Source organism: Battus philenor, unplaced genomic scaffold (genome assembly GCF_028537555.1).
Source record: "Battus philenor isolate CCGP_79_NKW_IND1 unplaced genomic scaffold, ilBatPhil1.0.hap1 SCAF_16, whole genome shotgun sequence".
NCBI classification, from domain to species: Eukaryota; Metazoa; Arthropoda; class Insecta; order Lepidoptera; family Papilionidae; genus Battus; species Battus philenor.
Window position 1 is genome coordinate 13,026,927 of NW_027181678.1, and position 21,787 is coordinate 13,048,713.

General features: G+C 34.5%; 1 protein-coding gene across 1 annotated transcript; it reads right to left on the minus strand.

Annotated features, from left to right (window-relative positions):
• Nucleotides 1–32: 32 nt before the first annotated feature.
• LOC137919586 (alanine--glyoxylate aminotransferase 2, mitochondrial) lies at nt 33–20,582 on the minus strand. The gene is made up of 16 exons (XM_068762703.1): nt 20,503–20,582; nt 18,668–18,852; nt 17,104–17,227; nt 15,169–15,357; nt 14,879–15,007; nt 13,687–13,839; nt 12,898–13,119; nt 11,701–11,946; nt 10,932–10,973; nt 7,634–7,762; nt 6,749–6,908; nt 6,239–6,453; nt 5,548–5,654; nt 4,673–4,813; nt 2,886–3,200; nt 33–210 (listed from the first exon to the last, which is right to left on the minus strand). The coding sequence occupies exons 2-16, from the start codon at nt 18,751–18,753 to the stop codon at nt 87–89; spliced, it is 2,382 nt and encodes a 793-aa protein (XP_068618804.1). The 5' UTR covers nt 18,754–18,852; nt 20,503–20,582; the 3' UTR covers nt 33–86.
• Between the last annotated feature and the right edge of the window lie 1,205 nt (nt 20,583–21,787).

Consider the following 21,787-nt stretch of genomic DNA (forward strand, 5'->3'; position numbering starts at 1 on the left):
ATGAAAAAAATTTTTTTTTGAAAAGTACCATTGTTTTTATTTTCATCTAGTATCATATGTTAAAACACATGTAATGTCAATTTGTATTACAGATTATTAAAATATTCCTCGACCAGCTTCTTGCATCTATTTATGCCTGACATATCACCCGCTTTACCTTGAAACTTACCATGTTTGAATGCACCTTTCGCTTTCAATAGATCAGTTATTCTGAAAAATTTTAATTAATATCTATATAAAGAAAATTATTTAGTTATTTTTTTGATACCTTTGCTAAGATGATAGCAAGGTTGTTGTGAAGAAAAATAAAGTAAGGCATAAATGAATGGTGAAAAATATTATTTTAATTAAAGGTGTATTTATTATAGATGTAAAAGCTTGTAAATGTGTGAATATATATATCATTGGTTAATAAAAAGTTTTGAAGTTTTTACACCGATTTGCAATAATCCTGTTATGATCACTTAAAAATGTTATAATAATTCAATTTTTATATTGAAATGCTACTGGCCAAATACTTCTAGCTGTACAGTGGGTAGGGACAGATAGTAAACAATAATTATTTTATTGTATTACTATAAAATCTGGATTGTCTTATGTACTCCTTTTCATTGGTCGCCATCTTGGTTTGTACTTTCCCGAAGTGTATGCATATATTTTATTGAAAATTGACAATGTGTTTTTACGTCGTGTTGGTAGGTACCGATAGATGTCGTTATTAGTCGATTGCCTCGCGCTACCGTTTGACGTCGGACAAACTCGAGATTTAATTTCCGAATCTTTCCGTTTCCTGAACTCATTACCGAAGCAGCTGTAAAAGCTTCCATGGCTAACATCTTTTAAGACAATAGTAATAAGGATTAGTTATTTAATAACAATCAACTCGTCATGACACATATGTCAGTGTGATGTTTTTTTTTTATATTATTGTAACGTAGATACATATGTAAAATAATTATTATTGAAGGTAGATGTGTTTATAAATCTTGTTGGTGGGCATAAATAAAGGCGGCATAGAGAGAGAGCTGTCACATGAAACACCAAAGCGCGCGGATCTTTGAAGACATTGTTACACTGTTAGTCATATACACCAATACCTCACTTTGCGTCGTGGTTACGTTCCAAAAAAACACGACGCAAATTGAAACGCCGCAAAGTGAATTAAGATTTTCTATAGCAAACCATGTAAAGATCGAAGATAGGTTCCAGGCTTACGAATACAATTCTTTGAAAAGAAAATTAAACAAAGTAAACATTTAAAAAATAAAAACAATATAACTCTGCCAATAAATAAATTGGAAAAATATTTACCTTTTTGTAACCAGAAACAATACGAAAAAATTTATTATTCTCTTTTAAAAAAAAGCACACTGCGTAATTGAAACTGAACTCTAAAATTAGCAAAACAAAGTGAAAATAAAACTTTATTCAAATTACGTTTTTAGTTAGAAAGGGAATCCCCGAGTTTTGATGGCATGGCGCAATGACAAACAAAATTGTTGCATCTTTAATAAAAAAAAAACGAAAATTAAAGACTCTAACCCAAAACAACGCAACCTCGAAAATCTAACGACGCACAGTGAATATTAGTACTAATTAAGCAGCGAAGCAACTTCGAAAAAAACGAAAAACGAAACGACGCAAAGCGAGGTATTGGTGTACAATATTCTCCGCAACTGTTATAAGTCGGCAAAAGCTCCGGTATATACTTCATTAAAAAGTACAGACTATTTAAGTCACTGTTTCGTCATCATCATTACAAATAGGATGTTAAGCCCTAGACATAAGATACCCATAGATATCCAATAGGAATGACCTGCATCAAGCGTCTACCAATGGCTTATTCGTAAGATGTCATTGCTCTTCTCATGTGATATAGTGGACACATTTTTATATTCTTTATAATAAAGGCTAGAGTATATTTAAATAGTTTCATAATAATAAACAAAAGAGTACAATAGATGATCTTATCACACAAGGCAATCTCTTACAGTATTTAATGGAATCAGGCGTTACCTCGCGGAAGTCCATCCTAAGTAAGAAAAGAACCAATATTTAGCCACTTCCGCACATGCAGTAGTAGTCGTGCAATAAAATGCACTGTCCGCCAGCCCGCTGATAAATGCGTATGCGGCAAACAATGCGAATCACACAACCGCCATCGCCAAATTACTCAATACGTGTTTCACCCCTCCACGGGGCATCTTCAGGAGTTATGTTACACCGATTAGTGCTAAACAGAGTCTCTCTTACAGACTACTATAGTATGGAAAAGGTAGAAGTATAAATAATGTTTAGTTCCCTAGATAGTATGTTTATAGTAATGTAGATATATGAAGATCTATCAAGGTCGTATGTCCACCTTCTTGGAACCCTCCTGAGCTACGCTTACGAATCTGATCTCTACTCCAGAACCTCAATGACCCAGCGGCCATGTGTTCTGAACTTTATGTCCTGCCTATTATCACTTCAACATGCCTATCTCCTAGGCTATATCGGATACTTTCTTTCATCTACGGACCTTCATTTCTAAGCATACCCTCTCCATAACTCTTTGAATGACTAAGTTTTCTAATGAGGCTTGCAGTGATATCACTAATGCCGTGGATCATTACTGGAAACACATTCGTTGACTTTCGTCTTAACCCTTAATAGCCTAGAGTTTCAATTTTGATACCAATCTTTTAAACAGAATGTTCACATTACCATTAGTTTTTTTATAGGTTGGCTGTACGTATTTTACTGTTGTGTAATATTCTTTCCAACGAAATTAAAAAAAAATCTGTTTTTCCCTTCATCTAGACCCTCAAGCAAACACAGTAATATTAAAAAAAATCACTTTCATAAATCAGGCTATTAGGGGTTAATGCACTGAGGATACTCACTGCTGTCCAAGTACACTACATTGTTCTTCCGGACCTTGAATGACAATCTGACCTTCCTTCGGCTTCTCAGGGTCGATGGAGGCGAGGAATATGAACAGGCCATCACCATCTAACCCTTTACAGATTGCACGGTTGAAGTCCGGTGTGGCCTCCTTTTTACACATAAACACATATTTTGGCTTTGGCTGAGTATTTTTAATTCTTTCCACTTCCAACTGAGCCAGCTCTGACAGAACATTCTGGAGGTTTTTGTTGGTTATTTTAAGGTTTTTCTGTAATTTGGAAACTAATTCTTCATGTTTGTTAGGTTCGTTTCTGAAAATATGAAATTTCAAATTATTACTATTTTAATTAAATGTAAGCTGATTGTACATAGGCACTGTAATCTTTTAAGAGATGAACATATATCTCATTAGTAAAATGGTATAAAGCTATTACTCTGATTTTTGTTCAAACTGTACAAAGTGATCATTCTGAAATATTTTACATTAATTAATTTTTTGTATTTGAATGTCACAGGCCGATAACTTTTGGCAGTCAAAGCCTGCAGGGACAGAAGGAAAAAAATAATTAATTTTATTAATATATGTAGTAATCAGAATTTTAAAACTCATTTTTTAACTATATTATCATTACGTTTCTATTTCTAATACCATTAATTTTTGAATTAAGAATATCATACATTAATTGAAAGCAAACGAGTTATACATTCACCCGCCTTTTCGCGCCTATAACCAATCATCCTGTATAAATATTAAAAACCGCCGCAGTGTTCGAATTCCTCAAAACTATCTTGTACTCAGTAAGAAAAGTAATAATATAATGCTACTTCGGCTAGAAAAAAAATGCCGTAGGAAAAACAAAATACAAAGCAGAAGTAGCTATATATTGGTCCTTTTCTTATTTAGGATGGACTTCTGCAAGGTAACGCCTGAATCCATTACATATCTTGTACTCCATAAAATCATAAAAAAATGTCGGCGAAGCTAGTTCATATATTCGCTTAAAAATACTCCCTCTGCTAATTTTCTCTTTTACTTATTATACCCAGTTCTTCGTATTATATCCTGTACATCATCATATTAGCTAATAGACGCCAAATCCAAGACATCAGCCTCCTCCAAAGACTGTCACGATGACCGGTCCTGGGCTGCCCGCATTCAGCGACTTCCCATGATCCTTATGCCTTCGGTCCACCTAGGAGGAAGGCTACCCACGCCGTGTCTACCTGCTCCAAGCGATGTGCTACGCCCACTACCAATTCATAAGAGCAATTCTTAGAGCTACATCAGTGACTGGTTCTTCTACGAATCCATTGCATTGCTCTCTGATTGCTTCATCATCATAAGCGACCACGACACGGATTCGTATGTCATCATCGGCAACAGATATTGGTCTGTGGCGTTCATTAGAACGCACCCAAATTTGCATTTTATATGTCCCTTCTTACACTCGGCACTTCCGCTCTCTTTTTGACGCGCCGCGCTACCGACCGGACGTGTCGCTACAAACGTTGTTCAACAAAGGAAATACTTGTAATTCTTGAGATTTATTGTTCTGTGATATTATATTATAAGTTAACCATCCGGCAAGTGTTTTTCTTTACATCGAATTATCTATTACGGAACGAGGGGCCTGTACTGACGACCACCCCTCAGGTCAAAGACCTTCGTCTTCAAATATTGCGGTATCTTAGACGAAATGTTTCAGTGTTTTACGAAGTTAAATTTAAGTTGAACGTAAGTATCATGTATATTAAGTTTATGTAAATAAAGCATTACACTTACTTCAGCAAACCGGTAAGAAGTTTCTCCCTGTCCAACATCTTCTGGAATGTTTTTGTTACTCTATTGCCGACGAGGAATTTTAAGTTTGTCTTTCCTTTCTTGCCGGGCTCCACGCCGATCAATTTAATTACTTGTAATTGACTGTAAAGTAAGTATTTATATTCTTATAGCTTATATTAAAGTTTTGTTTTTGACCTGACTTGCGCTGCTATCCATGTGACTTTTTCATCGGTGCAGTTTTTTAGGTGATAAGACACCCAAAGAGTGATCAAATTCATAAAAGAAAACTGCTTATACTTGGTAAGAAAAGGACCAATATTAAGCCACTTCCGCACATGCAGTGGCAGTCGTGCAACAAAGTGATGCACAATGCAGTCATGAGTTATTTGACGGCAAATACGAATATCAACTGCTACGGGGAAGTTTATTTTACAATAAAAAAAACTGTTCAGCAAATATTGGACCAAATTTTTGTGTAAAAAAGCCGACTTACGACAAAAGCCACTATGTATTCATCAGAAAGTGATAAATTTTAATTTTATTTCTCATAAAATCCAAATGAATAGTTTGTGTTAATTAAATACGTTTCTTTAGTTTTTTAATTGTTTATTTTTTAAAATTTTGTTTTTAAAAATTATTTTCCTATCTTCGATCTTTAGGTCTTTTGCTATAATTCTTAAATCATTTTGCGTCGTGTTTTTTTTAGAAAATAACGACGCAAAATGTGGGATTGATGTATATCAATGTACGAATCTAATTTCCACTCAGAAAGATGTCTTTTAGTAACATTAAAATATATTTTGTGTTGCCATATTTTTCGTATTTCATATTACCAAATGTCACTAATGAAAGACCTGGAACTACTCAAAACCTACCTTAGATTAGACACATGAGTTCCACAGCACATGTTTTCATCAATACTGCCAATACAAATAATCCTGATGGTGTCCATGCAGTCTTTTGGTAGACCTCTTGTATGTGCCTGGAAATTATAAGTATTAACTGAGTTCGTAACATAACTTCCCACCATACTATTCACGGTTCTAGTGCCTGATCCATCTCGTGGAAGGAAAGGGGCCTGGTACGATGCTTGCTGATGACCCACGTAGCAGGTTTAAAGAAGTCTCAAGTATCTAATGGATTCAGGCGTTATTTTGCGGAAGTCCATCCTAAGTAAGAAAAGGACCAATATATAATAGCTACTTCCGCCAATGCAGTAGTAGTCGTGCAGTAAATCGCACCACCCGCCAGCCCGCTGATAAATGTGACTCTGTGTTTGGCACTAATCGGTGTAACATTACTCCTGAGGATGTCCCGTGGAGGGGTGAAACACGTGTTGAGTGATTTAACGGTTGTAATTGCGCATGCGCATTTGCAGACTTTGTACTGTCAGAAGGTCTGACATATTCCAATTAAAAAATAAATAAGTATTACAATTTTCAGAGTGATCACTTTATACAGGATGTCCGAAAACAGGTGTAAGAGCTTTAAAGTTTTATTTTCTATGTTATACATTCATATTTATAAAGATTTTACACCTAAAATCACCCTGTATATCTATGTTACCTCATCCAAGTCCGGATCATCAGTTTTACAGAACTTCACATTGACTGGAACAGCATCCCGGATGAGATCATTACACCTCGCTTCAGCTTTCTTGATGACATCCTCCCCCACACTTGTTGAATCTAGTTCCACAAAGCTCTCATCAGCACCCAACCACCAGCTGGTGGTTGGTAGTAAGTATTCCTTTTCAAGTATTGCCGATAGAAGGTGTTGCCCTATTGAAAATAATAAATGCTCAATAAAAATATAAAACAATCTTTCCATAAGTGGTATGTGTAAACTAACACATTGTAATAGTAATAAATGTTATGTACAATAAAAGATTTGTTTTCTTTCTAACAATATTTATAGAAACACTAAGTACATAAATTATATATACAAGCAAATTGTGGAATAATTATGGCAATTCTCGCACCAATTAATATGGCTACATTCAAGATATTCAATATCTACAAGTAAAAACTGATTTGTGTTTTAATAAAACCTATATTTTAATTTAAATAGACGTACCAGAATGTTGCTGCATATGATCAAATCTTCTATCCCAGTTTATCTTTTGTGTTACTGATGTACCAATCGGAATTGGTTCTTTTGTGAAGTGGATTGCTTCATCACCTTTACGAATCACTTGGAGCACTTCAATGTGATTCAGCCAACCAACATCATGGGGCTAAAATTAATTATAATTTCTTTGATATAAATTACTCTATATTGTCTCTCTTTCTCTATATCTCTATCTCTACATGTCCAGATATTTTATAATGTCTACACAAAAACTGGATATGCAATGTTTTTTTTGTTTTGATTTTGGATTAAGGCCACTTCTCACAGGCCGCTCTCATAGAGGGCATATATCCAGCAGTTGAAGATGATCAGATGATTTCTATAGTTATCGAATAATGTTCTTAGTTGTGCAGTAAAATTAAAAATGATTTAATAAATGTTTAACATGTAAATAATCAGTAATTTTGGTAGTTTATGGTTTTTGATTAGTAGAGGTAAATACCTTGGTAATCAAATGCCATAAAAATAAAATTTTAGAATGAAAAAGGATGACAGGGAAAAAATTACATTAAATTAAGAGCAATGATTAAATCAGGATCAGTTACAGGATTTTAGGCGCCCAAAGCAAAACAAATTTACTGCAAATAAAACAAAAATAGTGCAAAAATGTATAAATTAACTTTGCACATTAAAAAAGTATAGAAAAAAAATTAAAAAAAAAATGTTACTTACTTATAACTGATGCATAATATATAAGAAATTGCATAGCATGTTTAACTTTAAATGAAATGCTATTCCTGACTAGATTTGCAATGATATTTATGAATAATTTATATATAAAAACATTTAATTTTTATACATGTACAGATATATTCAGAGGATGTTATTTACCTGACCACCCCCAGCAGGAAACAATATTGTATTTTCTAAGACTACTTGATAGCCTTCAAACTTTGTTACTTTGCCATAATCAACAATTGGCTCTTTGGTCTGCTCACATTTCAACACTTTGCTGGTAAACTGTTAATTGAAATTTCAGATAATTTATGTAGAAAGCAATTTATTCAATGAATAGTTGACATAGAAAAGACAAACTAAATATTGTAATAGAAATAAATAAAGATAAGAAATAAATAGTAAGTAGTAGTAGTTTATCATGTATTAAATTAAAAAGTTATAAAAATATATTGAAAGTAAACACATTTTATAGTTTCAGGGATTTCTATGCCCTTATTGGTTGCGACCTCTTAGATCAAGGCACACTTAGAGCTCATGTAGCTTTAATTTGAAGTATGCTTTATAGGGGAGTTCATTCTATGTGGATTTTAACATGTTTAAAATCGACTTTTGGCGACACCGTATTTGTGCATTGAGCACGATATCAAATACTAGTAATGAAAATCGTGTTTGTGTTTATTGAATTAGTTGCGAGTTTCTTTACTTGGTTTTAATATGAATTATGTAACTTATATACTTTAGTTTCTAAATTCGACTGCTCTCCAGACGACGTGCATTTATTTACGGAATTAATGCTATGTTATAACAAACTGATATAATTATCACCGGTGATTAAAAATATTATTAGCAGTTTATTTTTGTAAGTTGGAGGTGGTTATTTTTAAATTTCGCGCATTTTAATTACTGCTTAGTACCTCTTTTAAAAAACTGTCCTCTTGACATTTAAATACCATTTTATCTTCTAGTCATTTAATTAAAATAGTTTTATGATTATGCGTTTTTAGGAAGAAGTCAAATTAATAATATTTTGACATTCTTGGTCTTTGACACTGACAATCACAAATTCTCTTAGAAAGACATAAGGGCGTTCAGAAATTTGGGTAAAAAGTTTTTATGCAGAGATCTGCTTAAGTAAAAACTATTGTATGTCATAAAAAAGATCAAGAACATTTTTAAGACTGTTCCTTTTTGCGTTAACTTTTTAATGAAAGGGATATGAATAACTTTAATTGCGTATTGGTTTTACTGTTGAAAAGTAAAATTAAACACTGAAAAATACATTATTTTTAAAATATTATGTTTAGTATATTATTTTTCGTCCTTTATGCCGTGTTAATATAAGAGTTATTTGCCATTAATCGGCATTTTAAGCATAAAATGGCGTAACCATAAAATAATAATAAATAAGAGATAACAGGACAGCTTTGTATTCATAGCTTTGAAAAAGATTATAACTTAAGCAGCACCAATGAAAGAAATTCGAGGGTCTTCGCAAACTTTATTTAAAATATTAAACTCATTCACCGTCATTCATAATTAAGCAACTAATACACTTATAATAGATTTGCGAAGTATCATTAGTTAGATTTATGACGCTTAAATGCTTCTTAGAGAACAGATACTGCAAAATCCACGTCTTCTTTGTTAATATACACAGGAGGACTTATTCTCAAATTCTGAAAAAACAAATTATTACGACAATATAAAAGTTAAAGCATTAAACAGTCAGTATACTAAAATTTCATCCTAATCGGTTTTAAATTATAATATAAATGAAGGTAGACGACAAAACGAGCAACTTACACAATGTAAAGCTGGATAAAAAGTAATGCTGTTATTTAAAAACAAAACAACGTTTGTTTTTTTTTTGTAATCTTTTCTGGAATAGGTAAAAGGATTTTAAATTTAACCGCCGTGTCATATTTTTTTAAAGTAAAGATGACATATAGAAATGTCAACTTTTTTTGACAAAAGATGTCAAAATAAAATAAATTGTAAGCCAAAGTATCAAGTTGTAATTAAATACGCAATATATGAGCAGTCGTAGCCCATCGATAGAATTATTGAGATTTTCGATCGTAGGTCGCGGTTTCGATATAATGTTATGTTACATTTACGTATTAATTATACCACTGCTTACTAACAAATTTCCACAGGATGGGCAACAGTATTTTCTGAGTACTGTAATACCACACCGCGATCGCCAACGCTAAGCGTGACGATTATGGTATATCAACTCATAAAAGATGCAAGAAGAAAAATAATGAAGAAATCACTGATTAAAATATTTCGTGAACCAAGTCTGTGTCATAGATTACACAGGCGAACGAGAGAAAAAAAAACCTACCAAGCGTAATGATTATGGTATATCCAGAGACGGCTCTAGCTCGTGTAGCGCCCGTCGTGAAACCCCCGCGGCTATAAACATTAACTTTGCCGCGCTGTCTGGCCGCTTCTAAACTTTAATACGTGAAAAAGGGTTTATTTATAGTTGGAACAAAATGTTCGAAAAATAGGACGGCTATAGGGCGCTCGCATTTGATAACTACCGCCACCGCGCTGCTGGCTGGCCGCTTCTGTCATATCATTGTTGTACTAAAATTATAGTATATACTAGATTAAAACAATTTTTAACGAGTTACTCTTCAGTTACAAATTAAAAGTATTTATATATTTTCCTCGTAATCATCGAAAATTTTTATAAATTTTATTTGATCATTAAAAAATTTCCGTTTTTGACGAGAAATGCAAAGAAAACGATGTCGCTATTCGGGATTATGTGTTTGCGAAAAATTGAAAATTTCTAATTAAGGAATTTATGAAAAATAACCACTAATCAAAACTAAATGATACACGACTGGAAAGCTGCATCCTTTACTTACATTTTTAATTATAATTATCAAGTAAAACGTTTTTTTGTTCTTTTACTGTTTTTATTTAATTTTAAAGTTTGTATATGAAATCTATATTTTTCATTAAACATTATATTTTTTTTATTCTGTAATTTATTAAAGATATAGTTCTATAAATTATTAATAAGTGTTAAAATGTGCGGCCCGCCAACATAATTATAAATTTACATTAGCTCGACTAAAAAGGTTGTTCACCCCTGCTTTAATAGAAATTGACAATGTAAAATGCTATATATATTGTAAATGGAATCGAGTGACCATAACGAGGTGGTAGATGCAGCGTGGGTAAGTTCCCCCACTAGGACCGAGGACCGGTTGTCTTGGGTGGCATGATGATGATAAAAAAATCTAAAAAGATCATGAACAACAATTCTTTATATAATTAACATACAAATAAAACTAATTCAAACATGATTACATTTTTATTAAAACAAAACGAACACAATGAATCGAGGAAATACTGACGAAACAATTAAAGTTTATTTTTGGTTTTGATGCCTTTTAAATGCGTCTTCTAGAACTGATATGGTGAAGTCCACGTCCTGCTTGTTAATGCACATCGGAGGCTTTATTCTTAAAACCTGAGGGAAAAAAATACTTATGTCTTTTCTGATCTTATAATAAAATAATAAATTGTTGCTGAAAAAAAAAAAGTTTCTGTTTTAGTACGTAATTACAGTAGCCGGCGATAAATATGGCACATCAACCTATGGAAAGAGACAATCGGCTAATTCTGGCTTCGTAGAGCACTATCTCTGTCTTACACTACCTATGTGACGTTTTGTCAGTCGTATTTCGTGCGACAGAGATAACGCTCTACGAAGCGGAAGTTAATCGATTATTATAGATTAATTTTGCGAAAAATTTTTAGCTTTCAACATTTGATTTTATTTTGGTAATAGATATTTGGTTATATATATTGATTGCAGGACGTAGAGGGCGTTGCTGTGCATCCTCTAAAATCTAATCCTCCTTGTTTGTGATCAATAACAATCCCATATAATTAATGCACACATAAAGTGTGAATTACATAAGATTGTATCCCGGGAAAAGAACCCAGTTCAGTTCTCTACCGCTCGACTACCACTGTCACACTCTACTTTGTATTACCGCGGACTTTGTACTGCCGTAATTTATTACCCTGTCGAATTTCTATAGAAAAACAAATTATCGTTATATATTTCAGAGTGCTCACTTTATACATGGTGATTGGAAATAGATATAAATTCTTTATAGCTTTTTGCTAATAAATGAGCTATAAATTTAGCCGTTTACAGCTTTTACACCTATATAAATGTTTATACATACGTTATTCCATCTTCCACCGCGTCCTATTAATATTCCTAGATCTTTGATGGTTTCGAAAATATTCTGAAAGTCCTCCGCGCACATCGGTTCTTTCGTTCCAGGGATCACCAGCTCCACGGCTAGCATCAGACCCTTGCCCCGCACGTCTCCAATCACAGGGTAGACCTTCTGCAGCTGCATTAACTGCTCGATGAAGTATTTGCCCACGATCTTGTTACTCATTTGAAGACCTTCTTCTTCGATTACCTAAAGTTTTATATCTCTTAAGTTATGATTTTGTATTATGTCTAAAGATCTTTACCTTACTTATCTTAGATCATTTTTATTTTGTTAAATACAAATTAATATATTTTTAGTATCTTCATACCACAGAAGTTACCATACGTGCCTTTATTTCCATAATTTTTTAATTTTGTTTTCGACACCAAAAGAAGAAGGAAGAAGAAGTAGGTGCACGAACGGTTTCACGTCACCCGTGAAACAAGTATAAGTTTAATGTTTTTAAAATAGAGTAGATTCTACATAGACATGATAGGCCAGCGTTCCTAAAATGCTACAGCAAGAGGATGCTATAAAAATAAATAAAACTGAAGGAAGATAAGCAACTGAATAAGGAAGTAGAGAAAAGAAAAATAAAACTGGAATCTAAAGAACTAGGAAGAAATAATAAAAACCCAAAACAATGTTGTGATAATTCGTAAGAAATGATCAGATTAAATAAGAATGTAAAATAGCACAAAATAAATTGAAGTAAAGAAATGTGATATAACCCGGATCTGAGATATTTGAGGAACGAGATGAAGGAAGTGAGGCGATTAATGCACGGAAATAACTGTTAAAAAGATTAAAGATAGAAGATTGTAGAATGAAAGAAGAGGACAGATAGATCATACGAAGAATGATAGAAGAGTACAGGAATAAAAGGAAAAGAAAGTAAAATAATCTTTAAAGAATGTAATATAATAACAAATACATATACAAATACACACACACGCACACACATATATATATATATATATATATATATATATATATATATATATCTATGTGTATGTTGTTATGCATCTAATTAAAAATCTAAACAAAAAGGCAGTTTTGATACCTCAAAAATAAACTAATACTTATATTACATGGCGATTGAATCTATCGAATACAGACGGACAAACACACATTCAGTTATATATAGATTGTACTCACTTCCAAAACAGCTTTTCCAGCGGTTGCCGCGAGTGGATTGCCACCAAATGTATTGAAATACGAAGCCTGTGTGTGAGCAGCAGCGATTTTACTCGTGGTGACCACCGCAGCCATCGGAAAACCGTTTCCTATTCCCTTAGCCAATGTTACTATATCCGGTGTAAAGCCTTGGTTTTCGAAACCCCAAAACGTGTCACCGGTGCGGCCGAACCCAGTTTGCACCTAAAACATTGCATATAAATATATATACAAGGTGTAATTTTAATATTATGCGAAGGTATAGCTTATTTGTAAGACAAAAGCTACGAAGCTTTTTTGAACAACCTGTATGAAATGATCACTCTGGAATATACATTAATTATTTTTTTTTCTACTGGAATACGAAAGACTAAATACTTCTAGTAGTACAAACGCCCACTACTAGGTATAGGCCTCCCCCAAAGATTTATAAGTGGGTTGGCGATTGCATTGTGGTATAATAGTACGCAGAGAGCAAAGTAAATCGGCTCTTTAGGTATTGAATTCATTTTATATTAGTCTAAATCTCTGCAAAAAGTTTATTCGGTTTTAAAATGTTCGCAAATGTATTTTTAAATGAAATGTCTAATTTAAAGTAAAAATCCTGGCCCTGTAGAGTTTGTTGTTAGTTCTCCTCAATAGATGGCGCTTTACGAACTTACCCCAACAATATTAAACTGAAGATTAAAGATTGTAATGATCTTATATAATAAAGATACTTCAACTTGGCTTTGACTTAAAATAAAATAAAGTTTTGAAAGTCAATCTCACCTCATCAGCCACAAACACGCCGCCGTGTTTCCTCACAACTTCACACGCTTTTCTAAGATAACCTTTCGGGAACTGAACAGTTCCATTGACTCCCTGGATGCTTTCCGCGAAGAGGGCGGCCACTCGACCCGAGGGTGTGGAGTTCTCCAAAAGCTAAAAATAATGTACCATCACCATTCAGTTAAAAAAACGTCCACAGCTGGACAAGGCTTTAAAAAAATTCTTTAAATGACGAAGAGAAGAGACTAGAAAAGTAGCGGTAAAAGTAATAAATAGAAACAAAAGTTGGAATATAAAAATAAATGTAGTTAATAAAATAGCAAACGTAAAATAAAAGGAAATGCAAATAGAACAAAATGTGTAAAAAAAATTATAAAAGATAAGGAAATGTAAAATTGAGGAACGAGGTGAGGAATGAAAGGATCGAATAAAAGGGAAAGGTGTAGAAAGAAAAAAGAAAACTACGAAAGAACATAAAATAAATGAAAGAAGAGTGCGGAAATAAAAGTATTATATGATAAAATTCTTGAAAGAAAATAAAAGTCCCTATGCCATAAATAAGATAGGGGTACGACAGACTCCAATAGCGTGGACCATAAAAAGGCTTTATGCTAATAAGCATTAAAAATCGTGATATATATATAAGCGGAAACGTTAAAAAGTAGAGATAGAATATTAAAATAAAAATTGTAAAAAAGCTGTTCAGGATAAAATGGTGAAGGAAAAGTGGTGATATATGAATGGTAATAGAGTAAAAATGAATGAAAGATTACGTAAAAAAAATAGGAATGAGTGAGAGAAATTGAGAAGGACGAGAGAAGAGCGAGAAAATAAAATTAGAAAGTGAATAAATTACTTAATAAATGATCCCTGCGTATCCACGACAGGGTAATGTACGTGAGGCTCCCAATAACGGGGGACATAAGATGTTTTAACAGCTCTTAATAGATACCGGACTGTTTGTATTTCGTGCGACAGAGTTAACGTTCTACGAAGCCGGAATTAGCCGATTGTTACTTTCCAAAAGTCGTGCATTATTTATCACCGGGTACTATATATATACACTTCTACTTCGGACTCCGTGTTGCTATTACCTCAATACCCCAGTGGGTAAAGTTCCTAGGATTAGTATCCTTGGAAGAATCCCACAAAGGTTTCAAACATAAATAAAAAAAACTTGACTTTTCATTACCTCACTTAGTTGATGAACATATTTATCGGAGCTCTCACAGTCTGATGGACAGGAGCAGGAGTTAGGTACTTGCGAGAGAGAGTCCCTGCATCCTCCCCAGATACCTCTGTAAGGGTCTGGTAAGAGAGCCTGAAAGAAAAACGATACCTATTTAACAAATCTGTCATTGGTATCTTTGTGTTAAAATAAACTTCTTACATTAGTTTGACACTGACATTAGTTTGACAGTGACATTAATTTGACAGTGACAAAAGTTTGACAGTGACATTAGTTTGACAATGACATCTTACATTATAGAAGCCCAAAGGTATAACAGCTGGGTTCCTGTAGGCCCGCGTGGAGGTAAGGCCTATGATGCCACTTGAACAGCCGTGGTAGCCGCTCTGTAGAGAGATCACATCTCGATGACCTGTGTACGATCTGGCCAGTATCACTGCTAGATCATTGGCCTCTGTTCCGCTATTCACTAAATAGACCACCTGTTGAAGAATAGTTCCATCACTTTTAAGTCTAAATTAATTTTCTAGGAGTTAAAGATCAGGCAACGTCTTTTGGCAATGTTCACTCTTAAATTTTAATGGTATAGACAGACATGATGCTCAAAGTAAAGTGTATAGCTTAAGATCGTCGTCGTCCACCTTTGTGATAGACGTGGTGACTTTCTATTGAACGATCCCAAACGCAAAACTGAACGCGACTAGAATCCCTGACGCTTCGTCGAGTGCCTCTCGGAATCTCTTCTGAATCTTATTTCTTTGTTCAGGCATTTATTTTAAAAATTATATAACTCAAAATCTCGTTACCAAAAAGGCGCACCGTAAATCGTACCTTTAGTAACGCAAAGATCGCATCTACATTACGCTTATTGCCTGCGCAGGCGCATCGGTTAACTTCGGCTATCTCCGCGCCGGCCGCTCGCCATTATTAGTTATGCACGGACGCTAGACGCACGCTTCTAGCTACCCCGATTTTTGCTAATTCATTTGCAACGACATGCCTTACATTATATTCTTTCGCTTTGCCGTAAAATCGTTTTATTTATTTAATGTTTTTCTCTTTTGCTAAAATTTGTTTCTATCTCTTTCTATATTTTCTGTGCTAAATTCTAAATTAAACCGTTTAATAGTTTATTCATTGTTCTTTCTCATCCAACTAGCGAAGTTATTTGTTAGTGCACAAATAGATATTAATTATAATTTCCCACCAGCGACTCTCTGCATAGGACATCGCGTCATTCACAATAGAACAAAACGCTACTCACTACATCACAACGCCCGCTCTTAGGGGATTACCGCCCGCTACATAATCGCAAACAGCGTGGGCGAACCGAGGTTGGATCCGGATCCCTCTTCGGCTCGCCTGTGGTCCACGCTGCCGTCCTAACCCGCAACCCTAATACTCCAGCAACACACCCTGTCAAAGCTCTAAGCGTCCGCAAAGAGTCTTAACAACGTGGAACGTCCCCGTGCAACTGGCAGGCGCCACATACTTGGCTCGCCTGTGGTGCACGATGCCGTCCCAAGCCGCATACACAACACCAACACTCAGTGGTGTACCAAGAACTTTTGCCGCCCGGGGCGGTCTCCAATTTGCCGCCCCTTCTATTATAATTCAATCAAATAGTGGTTTTTTATAAATTGATACACATAAATAAATTATTAAGTTATTTAATCAATATTAATTAATACACAAAGTAAATTTTTTTAGACATATGTGTATGCACTCGTAAACATATTTATATAATATCTACTCTTCTTTCTAGCTTTCATACTAGAAAAATCGTGTATAATGCTCTCAAAATTAAAATTATTTGTAATTTCTTGTTCTATTGGCAATATTGCAAGAGTTTTTGGTCCTAATTGACTCATTGTAGAACGAAGATAATTTAATTTATTATTCAAGAAAGAAAATAAATATGAAATGAATATGTTGCTTTTTACAACTATAAGTGAATTTAAAAAATGCCGCCCCTAGGTAAGTGCCGCCCGGTGCGGACCGCACCCACCGCCCCCCCCTAGGTACGCCACTGCCAACACTACACAGCTCTACACGGGTAGAGCGGTTTGATACGTGCGAACGTCATCGTGCAACTTGAATACTTCTGTCCCGCTTCTGATTTATTTTTAAGTTCACGGACCCTTCCGCTCCGTGAACTCAGTTCCGATGAAGCTGTAAGAGCCCCCGGGCTAACAGCATCAACTTCAACCGAAACCAAGCAAGTATACCTTCAAGTCTCCCGGGAACTTGGAAGTCAATTTCTCGACGTACTCATAGAGCTTCGGATGACGGTAGATGTTTGTGACGTGCCAAAGCGTGTCGATCTGCTCGTGCAAGGCCGCCGAAACTTTTCTGAAAAAAAAAAACAATATTATATAATTCAGTTCAATTTAATTTCGTTCAATTACCAGTATGGATACATTAGAATAAATACATTTAAAAAACTTTTAAGTTAAACGGTTTTTTGATACCCATATTGTGGTGGTCGTGGAAAAATATGTACCTAGTCCGCCATATTGGAAGCTGTTCCATGGACGCTGGTCCATCTTGAATTTTAAATTTTGACATAATCATCGTGTTTTACTAGTGTAGCCCTTACATTTGATACTCATATTGAGGGGGTTAAGGAAAAATACGTAATCCGCCATTTTGTATCGGCGGCCATCTTAGATTTATAATGTTATTGATTTTATTATATTGTATTGTCATCTAAATTGAATGTGTGTACCAAATTTCAGATCAATCTGACAACGGGAAGGTGCTTAAATTTCAATTTCTAATTTTGATCCAAATAAATTCCGTACGAGTCGAACTAAATAAAACCGTTTAATAATAAAACCGTAATTTATAACGACAAATAAATACTTATATACATTGCCTCCACCACAATACTATAATTGAAGACTCATAACTGACTTCCAATTATTTTTATTATTGATTATCTACAGTAATTAGTCTTCTATATAAATAAATTTAAAAAAAACATGACACTGGCAGCCCTGAGATCGATAAAAAAATGTAGGCCAATAACGTCAAACGATCGACTAAATCATTTATCGATTCTTTTTAATAAATTGTGATTTAACTAAAGAATTTAACACGGTCATACCATTGTGTCGCAAATAAAGTAATTTTCGTGACTAAAATGCAGAAAGATTTACTTATAATGTAACGTGATTGTTATTTGTACTTATATACATGCATGCATACATATATACACGCTTTAAGGGAAAATCAGCCCCGTATGTTCACTCGATTACCAGTCCGATTTGGTCCTGAGTATTGCGAGCATTACCAGTCTCGCTTTGTATTGCTGACCACTACAGCCAACAATACTTTTATGTATAATTTAAAGTTCGAATTCAAATTCGAACGCCGATTTGAATTCGGACGCCATCTTGTGATCGTTGCCGTTGCGTTACTCGTGTAAATTGTAAATAATCTTTGTTCATATATGAATACATCATATTCATCGCACTTGGTTAAGACCTTTCTACACATACTCGGGTGCATTATCATTTTCAATAAAATGTAATTCTGATATATGCACCGTATATATATTCATATGCATGTAGTAAAAAGCTTTAATTTTAATATAACAAACAGACAAACCGGTTTTATTTATTTGTGTAGATAATTAAGATATTAAATTGTAACACTATACAGATGCTCACTTAGGGAAAACTAAAGAAATGTATATTATATCACAATTATTTCCAGCTATAAAACGTCCACTGCTGGGCATATAAAAGAAATATTTCTAAAAGAACAGTAAGTAAATTAAATACATACGGATGGCAGTGTCCCACGGACACGGTGACGATTCCACCGAAGAGGTCCAGATATCTTCGACCTTCGTGGTCGAAAAGCCATTGCATGCTGCCTTGGTTCAATATTAAAGGCTTCTTATATATATCATACACTGCTGGAGGTATATTTTTCGATTTTAACTCATTTGTTTTTGATATAGACGGACCCTGAAAAGATATTATAAATATATCTCTTAAAGAATAATATGATAGTGTAAGAATTATGATAAAACATAGTGAATATATAGCAAACTGAATAGATGACCACTGTGGCCTTAAAGACTTGAAGTGGAGTTTAAGACGTCCAGTTACAATGTGGACAGAAGACCATGTTGAGGTAGTCGGAATACCCTGGAGAAACATGACAGCTTTGAACACTGCCGGCGAGTAGCAAAACTGACAATTTTATTTTGGACAAGGGACTGCCAAACTTCTCGACCTTATTTCACCATTAGTTTCTATCCACCACGTTTGTCTACAGGACGAGTAGGAGCTCAACCCTCTACCAGCTTTACATGATGGAGTTCCCTTGGAGGCGTACTAACTCGATTCCCCGTTTCTGATCCGCACAGCCCAAGTACGGAACAATCAATCCGTGATAAATGTAATGTAAAAATAGGAAACTGAAGAATAAAGGATATATGAATAAATTACATTGAGAAGGAAAAAAGAAGAGAACGCATATATTTGTGAAAAAAAAAATAGTCCCTGTGTACCCAAGACATGGGAAGTACGAGAGTGCCCAAAACAGGGGCCTTAAAAAAGTATGGAACGATCCGCCGGTTTCCTTATTTCCTGAGACAGATAACCCAGGTTTCTTCAAGGTCAGTGTGAACAGGTTCTTACTGAGTCAGTATGCTTCATCTTCGACGACATCGTGGCTTTCCAACAGGCGACTTACTAAATAAAGGCAGACTAGTAACCGTTAAAAAACCCTGCTTTCAATCGGTTCTATTAAAAATCTATAGCGAAGACGTGTTGAGTCGTGTTGTGTTGAACACGTGTTGAGTGATTTGACGGTGGCAGTTGTGTAGTTCGCATTGTTTGCCGCATGCGCATTTGTCAACGGCTGGCGGGCGGTGCACTTTGTTGCACGACTACCTCTGCACGTGTGGAAGTGGCTAAATATTGGTCCTTTTCTTACCATGTCTAGCAGTCATATGTCATGGTATAACTGAAAATGCAAATTCGCGTCGAAAAGGCTAGTGAGACTGATGTATTGTATTGTTTCTGAAGATGTTAATGCTGTTAGCCCTAAGGCTTTTATAGCTTCATCGGTACTGAGTTCACGGAGCGTAAGGGTCCGTGAACTAGATTTAAAACTAGAAATTAAAAGCTGATGGGGCGCCTACCATACCACGGGGACGCTCGCACGTTGTTAAGGCTCTTCGCGGTAGAGCTTTGACGGAATGTGTTGCTGGAATGTGCTTGCGGGTTAGGACGGCAGCGTGGACCACAGGCGAGCCGAAGAGGGATCCGGATCCAACCACGGTTCGCCCACGCTGTTCGCGGTTAGGGAGCGGGCGGCCGCTCACTAAAAACGGGTGTCGTGGCGTGGTGGATGATGTTTTGAGACTGACAATGTCCTGCCTATATATCTCGTTATGGTTTGTTGGCTCATTTACATGGTTGATATTATAATTAAACTTCATTTAAAAAGAGCAACTGTTGAGTTTCTGGCAGCTTACTACTTATAATGTTAAAATTATCGACGATTCAAAAGCGCATGTAAATGCCTACTTAAATAAAGATATTTTGAATTTTTATGTGTCAAATATTTTTATCACGTAAAAAAAAACAAGTAAATATTTCTCATACCTTATATTTTTTCGTAACAAACTCATATTCGGGTACAGCTGTACTGAAACGTCTGATATATTGACTTAAATAATATTTCACTCCTGCAAGGAATAATGATTTCAATATCTGTAACTATTTTTCATTAAAAAAAAACTTCAAATTGACATTTGAACTAGAAAGAAAAATAATATATTTTTAACCTGTGTTAGCCATCGCGTTATCGCGGTTAGAGTACAGAAATAAACTAAATAATTATTGAACATTCAATTGTTAGAACGCGACCGTTGTAACCCTCGTCATTGATTTGCATCGATTATTTACATAAAATTGTATTATATTAGATTTATATGTATATATATTTTAAACTAGCTGTCCGGATAGACTTTTTACTGCCAAGTATTTGCTGTGTGTACACGCGTTCCAAAAAAAAAAGATTGTCACCGCAATATCAGGTCGAAGAAAATCATAAGTTATACATATACACGATAAGTCTAATTTATATATGTAAAGGATAATTTAACCAGAAGGTATTCCACGGTATTCAAAATTACAAATAAATATCAAAGTAAATTTCAGATATAAATCAGTTTTATAATAACTTTATTGCACGACTACTGCTGCATGGCGGAAGTAGCTATATATTGGTCCTTTTCTTACTCAGTTTTATAATTCTGTTTATATGATATATTGTCTTAGGATAATTATGTTTATTTATTTATTTAGGAACCAGTAGTACACATCAGTTTAAAAAACAATAAAAGTTACAATAAAAATAATGATTCTGTTGTGTTCCCTTCAAAGACAGGTCAGACCACATTAAATAAAAAAAGATTGAAGAGAAAAGTAATCGCACGTAAAAGGAAACATATATCTTTTGATTTTATACGCCAAAAGAGTTCTTAATTTAAAAGTGTTTCCTTTGGCGTGCATTCTTCTTCAAGGATGTGAGCTTAAAAATACTCAATTAAATTTTAAAAATCTGTTATGGACGCGAAAAATATCGATGGCACATAATTGTTCAATATAGTTGATGTTGACTCGTGTAAAGTTATCTTAATATATATAAATCTCGTGTCACAATGTTTATACTCAATGGACTTCTAAACCACTTAACCGATTATAATAAAATTCGCACACCATGTGCAGTTCGATCTAACTTGAGAGATAGGATAGTTTAAATCTCAAATTATAGTCGCAATTTTAATTTATTGCTGATTATTGTCTGTTATTATTTGACAGTCACAATTATCTGTTAACTCCAAATGATTCTAACAGATGTCGATACCTTTCGACTGGGTTGAGT

Excerpts from the sequence above, each read along its gene's own strand:
- LOC137919586 (XM_068762703.1), bottom strand. The coding sequence starts at position 18,753 with ATGCAATGGCTTTTCGACCACGAAGGTCGAAGATATCTGGACCTCTTC. Across the intron at positions 15,358-17,103 it reads AGTTCCCGGGAGACTTGAAG|GTGGTCTATTTAGTGAATAG; the intron begins GTATACTTGCTT and ends ATTCTTCAACAG. Across the intron at positions 3,201-4,672 it reads CTTCTTACCGGTTTGCTGAA|AAACGAACCTAACAAACATG; the intron begins GTAAGTGTAATG and ends TCATATTTTCAG.